The sequence below is a fragment of the Coregonus clupeaformis genome, unplaced genomic scaffold (genome assembly GCF_020615455.1).
Source record: "Coregonus clupeaformis isolate EN_2021a unplaced genomic scaffold, ASM2061545v1 scaf4296, whole genome shotgun sequence".
NCBI classification, from domain to species: domain Eukaryota; kingdom Metazoa; phylum Chordata; class Actinopteri; order Salmoniformes; family Salmonidae; genus Coregonus; species Coregonus clupeaformis.
In genome coordinates this window covers 5,357-17,473 of record NW_025537750.1, presented here as the reverse complement: position 1 = coordinate 17,473, position 12,117 = coordinate 5,357, and the positions used below count along the sequence as shown (strand labels likewise).

The 12,117-nt window shown below is 45.0% G+C and overlaps 1 protein-coding gene across 1 annotated transcript; it reads left to right on the top strand.

Moving 5' to 3' along the window:
* The first annotated feature begins 10,012 nt into the window (after positions 1-10,012).
* LOC123490653 (2-aminoethanethiol dioxygenase-like) lies at positions 10,013-11,853 on the top strand. The gene has a single exon (XM_045220554.1). It carries the CDS (start codon positions 10,303-10,305, stop codon positions 11,065-11,067), a length of 765 nt encoding a protein of 254 aa, XP_045076489.1. The 5' UTR covers positions 10,013-10,302; the 3' UTR covers positions 11,068-11,853.
* The last annotated feature ends 264 nt before the right edge of the window (positions 11,854-12,117 follow it).

Below are 12,117 nucleotides of genomic sequence, written 5' to 3'. Positions count from 1 at the left end.
GACCAGGGCTCTGGGGAATAGGGTGCCACTTGTCATGAGCCCTCTCACTCCACCGGGTTACCACCTTAATTGGTTTCCACTATCTTCCACTCTGCTCACCTCCCTCTCTCTACTCAGCCTAACTAGCTCCACCTGTCCCTGCTCTGCTCGGCTCTAATTACTCTGCCAGCTGCGCTGCATTACCCACTAACCTCTCCCAGTATTTAAGGCCCTGTCTTTCAGCTCTCCGGTGTCAGATCGTCTGCAAAGCTCACACCCGGAACCTGTTTGCTCGCGCTTCTGGCTCACCCTGGTTTTGTGACCCCGGACCTGCCTGGTTTTTGGATACTCTTCTGCCTCAGGAGATCCAGACCTGCTTCTGCCATTACGACTCCTGACTACTCTTCAATCCCGGTAACTCTGACCAGCCTTCTGCCTTGCTACTACGTATTTTGGATTTCCCTTGAACTGTACTGCTGCCTGGTTTCATTCCGCCCCGTTGTGTCTGTGTTTCCTCCCCCCCCCAGGACTTCTGGACCACCAACCACCGGCGTCATCGGACGCATCGCTGCCACTGGGGGGAGGCACAGATCCAGCACATCGGACGGGATAACCCCTGGAGCCTTCACTCACTCCCTACATCCCTTTCCCTTTAAGTTTAAATAAACTTTCTGGTGTGACGCAATTGTGGTCCTCTTGTCGTCTGTCTGAACCGTGACAGTACGATCTGACCATCATGGACTCAGCGCACACTTCCCCCGACATGGAAACCGAAGAGCCTGGAGCAACCCACCGCCATGCTACGCCTGGAACACACTGAGAGAGAGCTAGGCCGCATGAGCGGCGTCATCTCCTCTCTGCTTCAGGTCGGCCACCAACAGCATCAGCAGTTCCAGCAGCACCAGCAGCAGTCCCAGCAGCAGCAACAACAACTCGCCATGATCATTCAACTCCTCACCAACCTGACCCCAGCCAGTCTGCCCACCAGCCCTGCCCCCGAGTTACCTGCCCCGGTCATTGCAGCCGCTGCTCCGAACCCAAGATTGGAAACCCCGAGCGGTTCAACGGCGATTCAACCCAGGTCCGGCCATTCCTGACTAGCTGCCGACTTCAGTTCTCCTTGCAGCCAAGGACCTTCGCCACGGAGGGGCTAAAGTTGGGTATGCCATCACTCACCTGACGGGCCGAGCTCGACTCTGGGGAACAGCAGAGTTCGAACGTCAAACCCCCGCATGTGCAACCTTCGACCTGTTTGCTGAGGAGATGCTGAAGGTGTTTGACCTGGATTCCCCAACCGCAGAGGCTCTCGTGAACTGTTCAGTATTCGACAAGGCAGACGTACAGTCGCAGACCATTCCATCGACTTCCGAACCCTGGCTAGACGAAGTTCTTGGAACACACCATCGTTGGTGGACGCGTTCTTCTATAGTTTGGCTGACTATATCAAGGACGCAGTTGGTCTCCCATGAACTGCCTTCCACTCTTGATGAAGCCATCGCACTGACTGTCAGGATCGACAGTAGGATACAGACCCGTCGTCGTGGGAGGGGGCGCCAAGGTCCACCTACTACCGGCATTCGGAGAGATCCGACTGGGCTCCTGTCATCTACTGCCACTCACCCAGGTCAGCTTGATCAGTCTGAGCCTATGGAGATTGGGCGAGCCTCTCTCACTCCTGCAGAGCGCCAGCGACGCTTCACCTCAAACCTCTGCCTCTATTGTGGAGGTGATGGACATCGTGTGGTAACCTGCCCTTTAAAGGGCCGAAGCTCACCGGGCATAGGGGGAGTCCGGTTGAGTTCAATGACCATCCAGTCCTCCGACCGCAAACCCCCTGCTGCAAGTTCACCTCCGCCTCCCTGACTCAACTCACACCCTGGCTGCTCTGGTGGATTCTGGCGCCCGAAGCCAACATAATGGACATCAAGCTGGCACGCCAACTGGGACTGGAGAACCTCCGTTTGACACCTCCTATTCCTGCCCGGGCACTGGACGGACACTTACTCGGATCGGTCACTCATGTCACGGCCCCGGTCTCGATGGGTCTGTCCGGAAACCATCAAGAAACTATCCAGTTTCACCTGCTCCCCTCTCCAGGCCAACCCTCATCCTGGGTTACCCATGGCTCCGCCCGGCACAACCCTCAGCTCGACTGGGTGACCGGGGTGATCAGGGGAGTGGGGAGAGGACTGCCACCGAACCTGCCTGCTTGCCGCCGCACTACCCCCTCGGCCAGTACCTACTAACTCCGCTCCTGACCCCTCCAAGGACCCTGTGTCGATTCTGCCAAGTCCCTGCATCGTTGCAGCTCTGACCTGGGCTGTTGAGGAACAGGTGCTGGAGGCTCTCCGTAACCAGCCAGGTCCCAGCACTTGCCCAGCTGACCGCCTTTTTGTCCCCGAAGACCTGAGGTCCCAGGTCGTTCAGTGGGGACATGACTCCCGCCTAGCTTGTCACCCTGGCTCCACCCGCACTTACAACCTGCTCGCCCAGAGGTTCTGGTGGCCCTCTCTGAGGAAGGATGTACGGGAATTCGTCCAAGCCTGCCCCATCTGCAACCAACACAAGTCGTTCTGCCAGCCCCCAGCCGGATTGCTGCAGCCCCTGCCTGTGCCCAGGAGTCCGCTGGTCCCTGCTGCGCCTTGTCCTCCTCCTCCACGGCTCGTCGATGGTGGTCTGGTTTACACCGTCCGCCGCCTGCTTCGGTCCAGACGGAGGGGTAGGGGTCTCCAGTACCTCATTGACTGGGAGGGCTATGGACCTGAGGAAAGGACCTGGGTGCCAGCTAGTCGGATTGTGGATAGGACTCTCATCACCGCTTTCCACCAACGGCATCCTGATCAACCTGCAATCCGTAGGGGCCGCCCCAGAGGGATCCCCTAACCGTCCGGCCCGTTCGGCTTCCTGTCCTGTGCCTGATCCTGTCTCGGGACCTGTCCCATCTCCCGACCACGGCCCTCCGGCTTCCTCCGAGGATGAGGACGTTCACTCGGACCGTTCGGAGGAGTTCTAGCCCTCCTCCGGCTCCCCTCCTCCCGCCCGGCGTGGTGTTGCTCTTGGGACTTCTGGGGCCGTCCCTTGGGGGGTTCTGTCATGAGCCCCTCTCACTCCACCGGGTTACCACCTTAATTGGTTTCCACTATCTTCCACTCTGCTCACCTCCCCTCTCTCTACTCAGCCTAACTAGCTCCACCTGTCCCTGCTCTGCTCGGCTCTAATTACTCTGCCAGCTGCGCTGCATTACCCACTAACCTCTCCCAGTATTTAAGGCCCTGTCTTTCAGCTCTCCGGTGTCAGATCGTCTGCAAAGCTCACACCCGGAACCTGTTTGCTCGCGCTTCTGGCTCACCCTGGTTTTGTGACCCCGGACCTGCCTGGTTTTTGGATACTCTTCTGCCTCCAGGAGATCCAGACCTGCTTCTGCCATTACGACTCCTGACTACTCTTCAATCCCGGTAACTCTGACCAGCCTTCTGCCTTGCTACTACGTATTTTGGATTTCCCTTGAACTGTACTGCTGCCTGGTTTCATTCCGCCCGTTGTGTCTGTGTTCCTCCCCCCAGGACTTCTGGACCACCAACCACCGCGTCATCGGACGCATCGCTGCCACTGGGGGAGGCACAGATCCAGCACATCGGACGGGATAACCCCTGGAGCCTTCACTCACTCCCTACATCCCTTTCCCTTTAAGTTTAAATAAACTTTCTGGTGTGACGCAATTGTGGTCCTCTTGTCGTCTGTCTGAACCGTGACACCACTAGCGTAATGAGCTGGCCTCATTATTTCTGAAGAGGATGCTCTTCTCTCTGTGCCAGTCTGTCCCTCATGAATAAAGATACAAGGTAAGAGGAGCACTGTACTGTAGTGTAGTATAGTATAGTATAGTGTAGTATAGTGTAGCATGGTGTAGTATAGTGTAGTTTATCGTATTATATCGTAGTACAGTGTAGTATATTGTAGTATATTGTAGTATAGTGTAGTATAGTGTAGTATAGTGTAGTATATTGTAGTATAGTGTGGTACATTGTAGTATAGTGTAGTATAGTGTGGTATAGTGTAGTATAGTGTAGTATAGTGTAGTATAGCATATTACGCTGTGGTATATTGTAGTATGCTGTAGTATGGTGTAGTATAGTGTAGTCTGTTGTAGTATATTGTAGTATATTGTAGTATATTGTAGTATCTTGTAGTATATTGTAGTATATTGTAGTATATTGTAGTATATTGTAGTATATTGTAGTATATTGTAGTACAGTGTAGTATAGTGTAGTATAGTGAAGTATAGTGTAGTGTAGTGTGGTGTGTAGTGTGGTGTAGTATAGTGGTGTGTAGTATAGTATAGTATAGAGCAGTGTAGTATAGTGTAGCATAGTGGTGTGTAGTATATTATAGTATAGCGTAGTGTAGTATAGTGTAGTATATTGTAGTATATTGTAGTATATTGTAGTATAGTGTAGTATAGTGTAGTATAGTGTGGTATAGTGTAATATAGCGTAGTATAGTGTAGTATAGTGTCGTATATTGTGTATAGTGTAGTATAGTTTAGTATAGTATAGTGGTGTGTAGTGTAGTGTTGTGCAGTACAGTGGTGTGTAGTGTAGTGTGGTGTGGTATAGTGTTGTGTAGTATAGTGTAGTATAGTGGTGTGTAGTATAGTGTAGTATAGTATAGTGGTGGGTAGTGTAGTATAGTATAGTATAGTATAGTATGGTGTAGTATATTGTGGTATATTATAGTGCGGTATGGTGGAGTATAGTGTAGTATAGTATGGTATAGTGTAGTGTGGTATGTGTTGTGTTGTGTAGTGTAGTATAGGGTAGTGTAGTATAGTGTAGTGTGGTATGGTGTTGTGTAGTGTAGTGTAGTGTAGTGGTCTATAGTGTAGTGGTATATAGTGTAGTGGTATATAGTGTAGTGTAGAGTACTGTAGTGTAGTGTAGTGTAGTGTAGAGTAGTGTAGGGTAGTGTAGTGGTATATAGTGTAGTGGTATATAGTGTAGTGGTATATAGTGTAGTGGTATATAGTGTAGTGTAGAGTAGTGTAGGGTAGTGTAGTGGTATATAGTGTAGTGGTATATAGTGTAGTGGTATATAGTGTAGTGGTATATAGTGTAGTGTAGTTAGTGGTCTGTAGTGCAGTGTAGATTAGAGTAGTGTAGTGTAGTGTAGAGTAGTGTAGTGGTATATAGTGTAGTGGTATATAGTGTAGTGTAGTTAGTGGTCTGTAGTGCAGTGTAGATTAGAGTAGTGTAGTGTAGTGTAGAGTAGTGTAGTGGTATATAGTGTAGTGGTCTGTAGTGTAGTGTAGTGGTCTGTAGTGTAGTGTAGAGTAGAGTAGAGTAGAGTAGTGGTATATAGTGTACTGGTCTGTAGTGTAGTGGTATATAGTGTAGTGGTCTGTAGTGTAGTGGTATATAGTGTAGTGGTCTGTAGTGTAGTGGTATATAGTGTAGTGGTCTGTAGTGTAGTGGTATATAGTGTAGTGGTCTGTAGTGTAGTGGTATATAGTGTAGAGTAGTGTAGAGTAGTGTAGTGGTATATAGTGTAGTGGTCTGTAGTGTAGTGGTATATAGTGTTGTGTAGTGTAGAGTAGTGTAGTGTAGAGTAGAGTAGAGTAGTGTAGTGGTATATAGTGTAGTGGTCTGTAGTGTAGTGGTATATAGTGTAGTGGTATATAGTGTAGAGTAGTGTAGTGTAGTGTAGTGTAGTGTAGTGGTATATAGTGTAGAGTAGTGTAGTGTAGTGTAGTGTAGTGGTATATAGTGTAGTGTAGTGTAGTGGTATATAGTGTAGAGTAGTGTAGTGTAGTGTAGTGGTATATAGTGTAGAGTAGTGTAGTGTAGTGTAGTGTAGTGGTATATAGTGTAGTGTAGTGTAGTGTAGTGGTATATAGTGTAGAGTAGTGTAGTGTAGTGTAGTGTAGTGTAGTGTAGTGGTATATAGTGTAGAGTAGTGTAGTGTAGTGTAGTGGTATATAGTGTAGAGTAGTGTAGTGTAGTGTAGTGTAGTGGTATATAGTGTAGAGTAGAGCAGTGTAGTGTAGTGGTATATAGTGTAGAGTAGTGTAGTGTAGTGTAGAGTAGTGTAGTGTAGTGGTATATAGTGTAGAGTAGTGTAGTGTAGTGTAGTGTAGTGTAGTGTAGTGTAGTGGTATATAGTGTAGAGTAGTGTAGTGTAGTGTAGTGTAGTGTAGTGTAGTGGTATATAGTGTAGAGTAGTGTAGTGTAGTGTAGTGTAGTGTAGTGTAGTGTAGTGGTATATAGTGTAGAGTAGTGTAGTGGTATATAGTGTAGTGGTATATAGTGTAGTGTAGAGTAGTGTAGTGTAGAGTAGTGTAGTGTAGTGTAGTGTAGTGTAGTGTAGTTTAGTGTAGTGTAGTGTAGTGGTATATAGTGTAGAGTAGTGTAGTGTAGTGGTATATAGTGTAGTGTAGTGTAGTGTAGTGTAGAGTAGTGTAGTGTAGCTGTATATAGTGTAGAGTAGTGTAGTGTAGTGGTATATAGTGTAGAGTAGTGTAGTGTAGTGTAGTGGTATATAGTGTAGAGTAGTGTAGTGTAGTGTAGTGGTATATAGTGTAGAGTAGTGTAGTGTAGTGGTATATAGTGTAGTGGTATATAGTGTAGTGTAGAGTAGTGTAGAGTAGTGTAGTGGTATATAGTGTAGAGTAGTGTAGTGTAGTGTAGTGGTATATAGTGTAGAGTAGTGTAGTGTAGTGTAGTGGTATATAGTGTAGAGTAGTGTAGTGGTATATAGTGTAGTGTAGAGCAGTGTAGTGGTATATAGTGTAGTGTAGAGTAGAGTAGTGGTATATAGTGTAGTGTAGAGAAGTGTAGTGTAGTGGTATATCGTGTAGTGTAGAGTAGAGTAGAGTAGAGTAGTGGTATATAGTGTAGTTTAGTGGTATATAGTGTAGTGTAGTGGTATATAGTGTAGAGTAGTGTAGTGTAGTGTAGTGGTATATAGTGTAGTGTAGAGTAGTGTAGAGTAGTGTAGTGGTATATAGTGTAGTGTAGAGCAGTGTAGTGTAGTGATATATAGTGTAGTGTAGTGTAGTGTAGAGTAGTGTAGTGTAGAGTAGTGTAGTGTAGTGGTATATAGTGTAGTGTAGTGTAGAGTAGTGTAGTGTAGAGTAGTGTAGTGTAGTGTAGTGGTATATAGTGTAGTGTAGTCAAGAGTAGTGGTATATAGTGTAGTGTAGAGCAGTGTAGTGTAGTGGTATATAGTGTAGTGTAGAGTAGTGTAGTGTAGTGTAGTGGTATATAGTGTAGTGTAGAGTAGTGTAGTGTAGTGGTATATAGTGTAGTGTAGAGTAGTGTAGTGTAGTGGTATATAGTGTAGTGTAGTGTAGAGTAGTGGTATATAGTGTAGTGTAGAGCAGTGTAGTGTAGTGGTATATAGTGTAGTGTAGAGTAGTGTAGTGTAGTGTAGTGGTATATAGTGTAGTGTAGAGTAGTGTAGTGTAGTGGTATATAGTGTAGTGTAGAGTAGTGTAGTGTATTGGTATATAGTGTAGTGTAGAGTAGTGTAGTGTAGTGGTATATAGTGTAGTGTAGTGTAGAGTAGTGTTGTGTAGTGGTATATAGTGTAGTGTAGAGTAGTGTAGTGTAGTGGTATATAGTGTAGTGTAGTGTAGAGTAGTGGTATATAGTGTAGTGTAGAGCAGTGTAGTGTAGTGGTATATAGTGTAGTGTAGAGTAGTGTAGTGTAGTGTAGTGGTATATAGTGTAGTGTAGAGTAGTGTAGTGTAGTGGTATATAGTGTAGTGTAGTGTAGTGTAGTGTAGTGTAGTGTAGTGGTATATAGTGTAGTGTAGTGTAGTGTAGTGGTATATAGTGTAGTGTAGAGTAGTGTAGTGTAGTGGTATATAGTGTAGAGTAGTGTAGTGTAGTGTAGTGTACAGCAGTGTAGTGTAGTGGTATATAGTGTAGTGTAGAGTAGTGTAGTGTAGTGTAGTGTAGTGTAGTGGTATATAGTGTAGTGTAGAGTAGTGTAGTGTAGTGGTATATAGTGTAGTGTAGAGTAGTGTAGTGTAGTGGTATATAGTGTAGTGTAGTGTAGTGGTATATAGTGTAGTGTAGAGTAGTGTAGTGTAGTGGTATATAGTGTAGTGTAGTGTAGTGTAGTGTAGTGTAGTGTAGTGTAGTGTAGTGTAGTGGTATATAGTGTAGTGTAGTGTAGTGTAGTGTAGTGTAGTGTAGTGTAGTGGTATATAGTGTAGTGGTATATAGTGTAGTGTAGAGTAGTGTAGTGTAGTGGTATATAGTGTAGTGTAGAGTAGTGTAGTTGTAGTGTAGTGGTATATAGTGTAGTGTAGAGTAGTGTAGTGTAGTGGTATATAGTGTAGTGTAGAGTAGTGTAGTGTAGTTATATAGTAGTAGAGTAGTGTAGTGTAGTGTAGAGCAGTGTAGTGTAGTGGTATATAGTGTAGTGTAGAGTAGTGTAGTGTAGTGTAGTGTAGTGTAGTGTAGTGTAGTGTAGTGGTATATAGTGTAGTGTAGAGTAGTGTAGTGTAGTGGTATATAGTGTAGTGTAGTGTAGAGTAGTGTAGTGTAGTGGTATATAGTGTAGTGTAGTGTAGTGGTATATAGTGTAGTGTAGAGTAGTGTAGTGTAGTGGTATATAGTGTAGTGTAGTGTAGTGTAGTGTAGTGGTATATAGTGTAGTGTAGTGTAGTGTAGTGTAGTGTAGTGGTATATAGTGTAGTGGTATATAGTGTAGTGTAGAGTAGTGTAGTGTAGTGGTATATAGTGTAGTGTAGAGTAGTGTAGTGTAGTGGTATATAGTGTAGTGTAGAGTAGTGTAGTGTAGTGGTATATAGTGTAGTGTAGTGTAGTGGTATATAGTGTAGTGTAGAGTAGTGTAGTGTAGTGGTATATAGTGTAGTGTAGTGTAGTGTAGTGTAGTGTAGTGTAGTGTAGTGGTATATAGTGTAGTGGTATATAGTGTAGTGTAGTGTAGTGTAGTGTAGTGTAGTGTAGTGGTATATAGTGTAGTGTAGTGTAGTGTAGTGTAGTGGTATATAGTGTAGTGTAGAGTAGTGTAGTGTAGTGGTATATAGTGTAGAGTAGTGTAGTGTAGAGTAGTGTAGTGTAGAGTAGTGTAGTGTAGTGTAGAGCAGTGTAGTGTAGTGGTATATAGTGTAGTGTAGAGTAGTGTAGTGTAGTGGTATATAGTGTAGTGTAGAGTAGTGTAGTGTAGTGGTATATAGTGTAGAGTAGTGTAGTGTAGTGTAGTGTTCCTATAGCAGATTATTATATGGCCAAATGGTCATCTATTGATCTGATTATTCTATGGATAAATGATCAAGATTTCACATGTATTGATTTGAGGCAACAGGGTATAATTAAAGCTTTTTTGCTCCTAATGTTCGCTGGTATGTGTTGGAATAATATGTTAATATGATCAGTAAAAAAAAAACTCATGAAACAGTTCCCTCTGATCAGATAACACTTGAATACTATAAATTGTCAATAGCTATCAAGTGGACTGTAATCTTTTGAATGCTGTCCTTTCCATCAAAGGTAGCCCATTTACCATCAGGCTACATGTGGTGTATCACCTGTCCATTATATGTGCACTCAATCTACTTGTGCCTAAAGTACCTTAGACTCTTAACATTTATTTGTAACAAAGTCGATACTCCTCAAAACGTCATACAGTGTTGCTGAATAAAGTGATAAAAAGGGGAAACTGTCATCCCAGAAGAGAGCGGCAGAGAGGGGATAGACTGGGGGAGGGGAGCGGGTTGAATGGCCTGTCTGGCCATCCCCTCTGGCTCTCTATGCCTCTCCGGAAGCCCGACAGGCGGTGGGAATTGTAGTGCTTTTAAAACGGAGAAGATTGTTTTTCTCTTGTAATAGGAGCGTATGTGAGAATCATATTTTCCCCGGTGTAACTTCTGTTGAGTGAAGGGATTGGATAATCGTAGAGTTTTTTGTTTTTTGGGGGGGGGTGGGGGGGGTTGATTACAGAAATATATTTCCCTACTTTGAAAATAAACTTCAAGATCCAAAATGCCTTGTTTCCTCTACGCAGTCCCTATCACTGCGAACGTGAGGATCAGATAGGGTGGGAAATGATTCTGGACCGTGAATATTCTCTGGCATTAAAACCATATTTTATTACCATAGAAAACGTTACATTATAACTTTAGACGCGTATTTGCTTAGTTTGAACGTGGTCCCATCCTGAAGTGACGATCTTGTGTAAGATTCGCAGAGATAAGAGCGTTTTGAACTCGGTTAGTTTCTGCTGCCTGTTGCTCAGCTGCGTCTGAAGAAAACCAGCATCGATAAGCGTCGGTTCTGTCTCTCCATCTGCAAAATGCCACGGGATAACAATACGTCTCTCATTCAGAAAATAGCCAGCCAAGCCAATATCACATTTAAAGATTTCAATGCATCCGCAATTGGGGACAACAAAGTATTCTTGGACAACCGGGGGGATCTAATCAACCTGCTGACCGAAGTCAGGGCTGCAGACCTGAAGATCGCGCAGATGAAACCGAACGGCTCCCATTCCGACCAAAGCCCACCCGTCACGTACATGCACATTTGCGAGACCGAGTCGTTCAGTATGGGGGTGTTTCTACTGAACAGCGGGGCTTCCATCCCGCTCCACGACCACCCGGGTATGAACGGGATGCTGAAAGTTCTATACGGGAAGGTCAGTATCAGGTGTTTTGACCTGTTGGATAAACCTCCGGCCCAGTCGGAGAGTGAGACCCAGTTCGACCCGCCGCTGCTGCCGTCCCAGAAGGACTGTCTGCGGCGAGCTGTGCTCAGGGCCACCACGTGGTTCACCCATGACAGTAGTCCGTGTATCTTAACCCCGCATAGGGAGAACCTGCATCAGATCGACGCGGTGGATGGACCTGCTGTCTTCCTCGACATCCTGGCACCTCCGTATGACCCGGAAGATGGGAGGGACTGTCATTATTATCAAGTCTTACAGACTGTTCCCGACGCAGACAGTAAGGTAGAGCCGCAGAAGGAGTGGGAGGAAGAGACGTGGTTACTAGAGATAGGCCAGCCTGATGGCTTCTGGTGTGGGGGTGAACCATACCTCGGGCCCAAGGTCTCCTTCTAATGTCTGTGTTGTAAAGGGAGGGATACCGGTGACCAAATAGGGGCGGCCAAATTACTTTCAAAATACTTTGAATCGTTTTGAGTGGGACATGATTTGGAGCAACTGAATGAACTGCAGGTGTCTTGGATATGTCTGGGATAGGCTTTTAATCACCTTATTAGTTTCAATATTGAACTTTCTATATCTCCTGCAAACTTCCAAAGAAGATGTTTTCATCCTGACCAGCCTCAGAAACATCCTATGCTCTTAACACCATTGTTTGTAACTGAATATATGATATGCCTTATGTGAGTATTGAATGTAAACTTTGAAAGCATTTATCATTTCTTGTTTCCAAGTGCACACTACATTTTATATCTTTCATTGATTTATTCCAAACACATATGTGTGTATGTAAACACTTATTCTAGCTTTGTTTATGCTTTAAGGCGTTTTTTTTGGACAGCTGAAAGTTCTACCTATAACCTTACTGCATATATATCAGGATATACATCCCCCTTCCTGTATCACTCCTCTGTTCTGATCACTCCTTCCTGTATCACTCCTCTGTTCTGATCACTCCTTCCTGTATCACTCCTCTGTTCTGATCACTCCTTCCTGTATCACTCCTCTGTTCTGATCACTCCTTCCTGTATCACTCCTCTGTTCTGATCACTCCTTCCTGTATCACTCCTCTGTTCTGATCACTCCTTCCTATCTGGTCAGTATATAGGCTACTGTATGTTTGTTTTAGATGGTTTTAGTTACTAAATGTTTGTGGAGCAATAAACTGTATAAGGTCCTTCATCAGTGTCATCAGTATCATCAGTGTCATCAGTATCATCAGTATCATCAGTGTCATCAGTGTCATCAGTATCATCAGTGTCATCAGTATCATCAGTGTCATCAGTGTCATCAGTGTCATCAGTATCATCAGTGTCATCAGTGTCATCAGTATCATCAGTGTCATCAGTATCATCAGTGTCATCAGTGTCAATAGTGTCATCAGTATCATCAGTGTCATCAGTGTCATCAGTGTCACCAGTGTCACCAGTGTCATCAGTGTCATCA

Excerpts from the sequence above, each read along its gene's own strand:
- LOC123490653 (XM_045220554.1), top strand. The coding sequence starts at position 10,303 with ATGCCACGGGATAACAATACGTCTCTCATTCAGAAAATAGCCAGCCAA.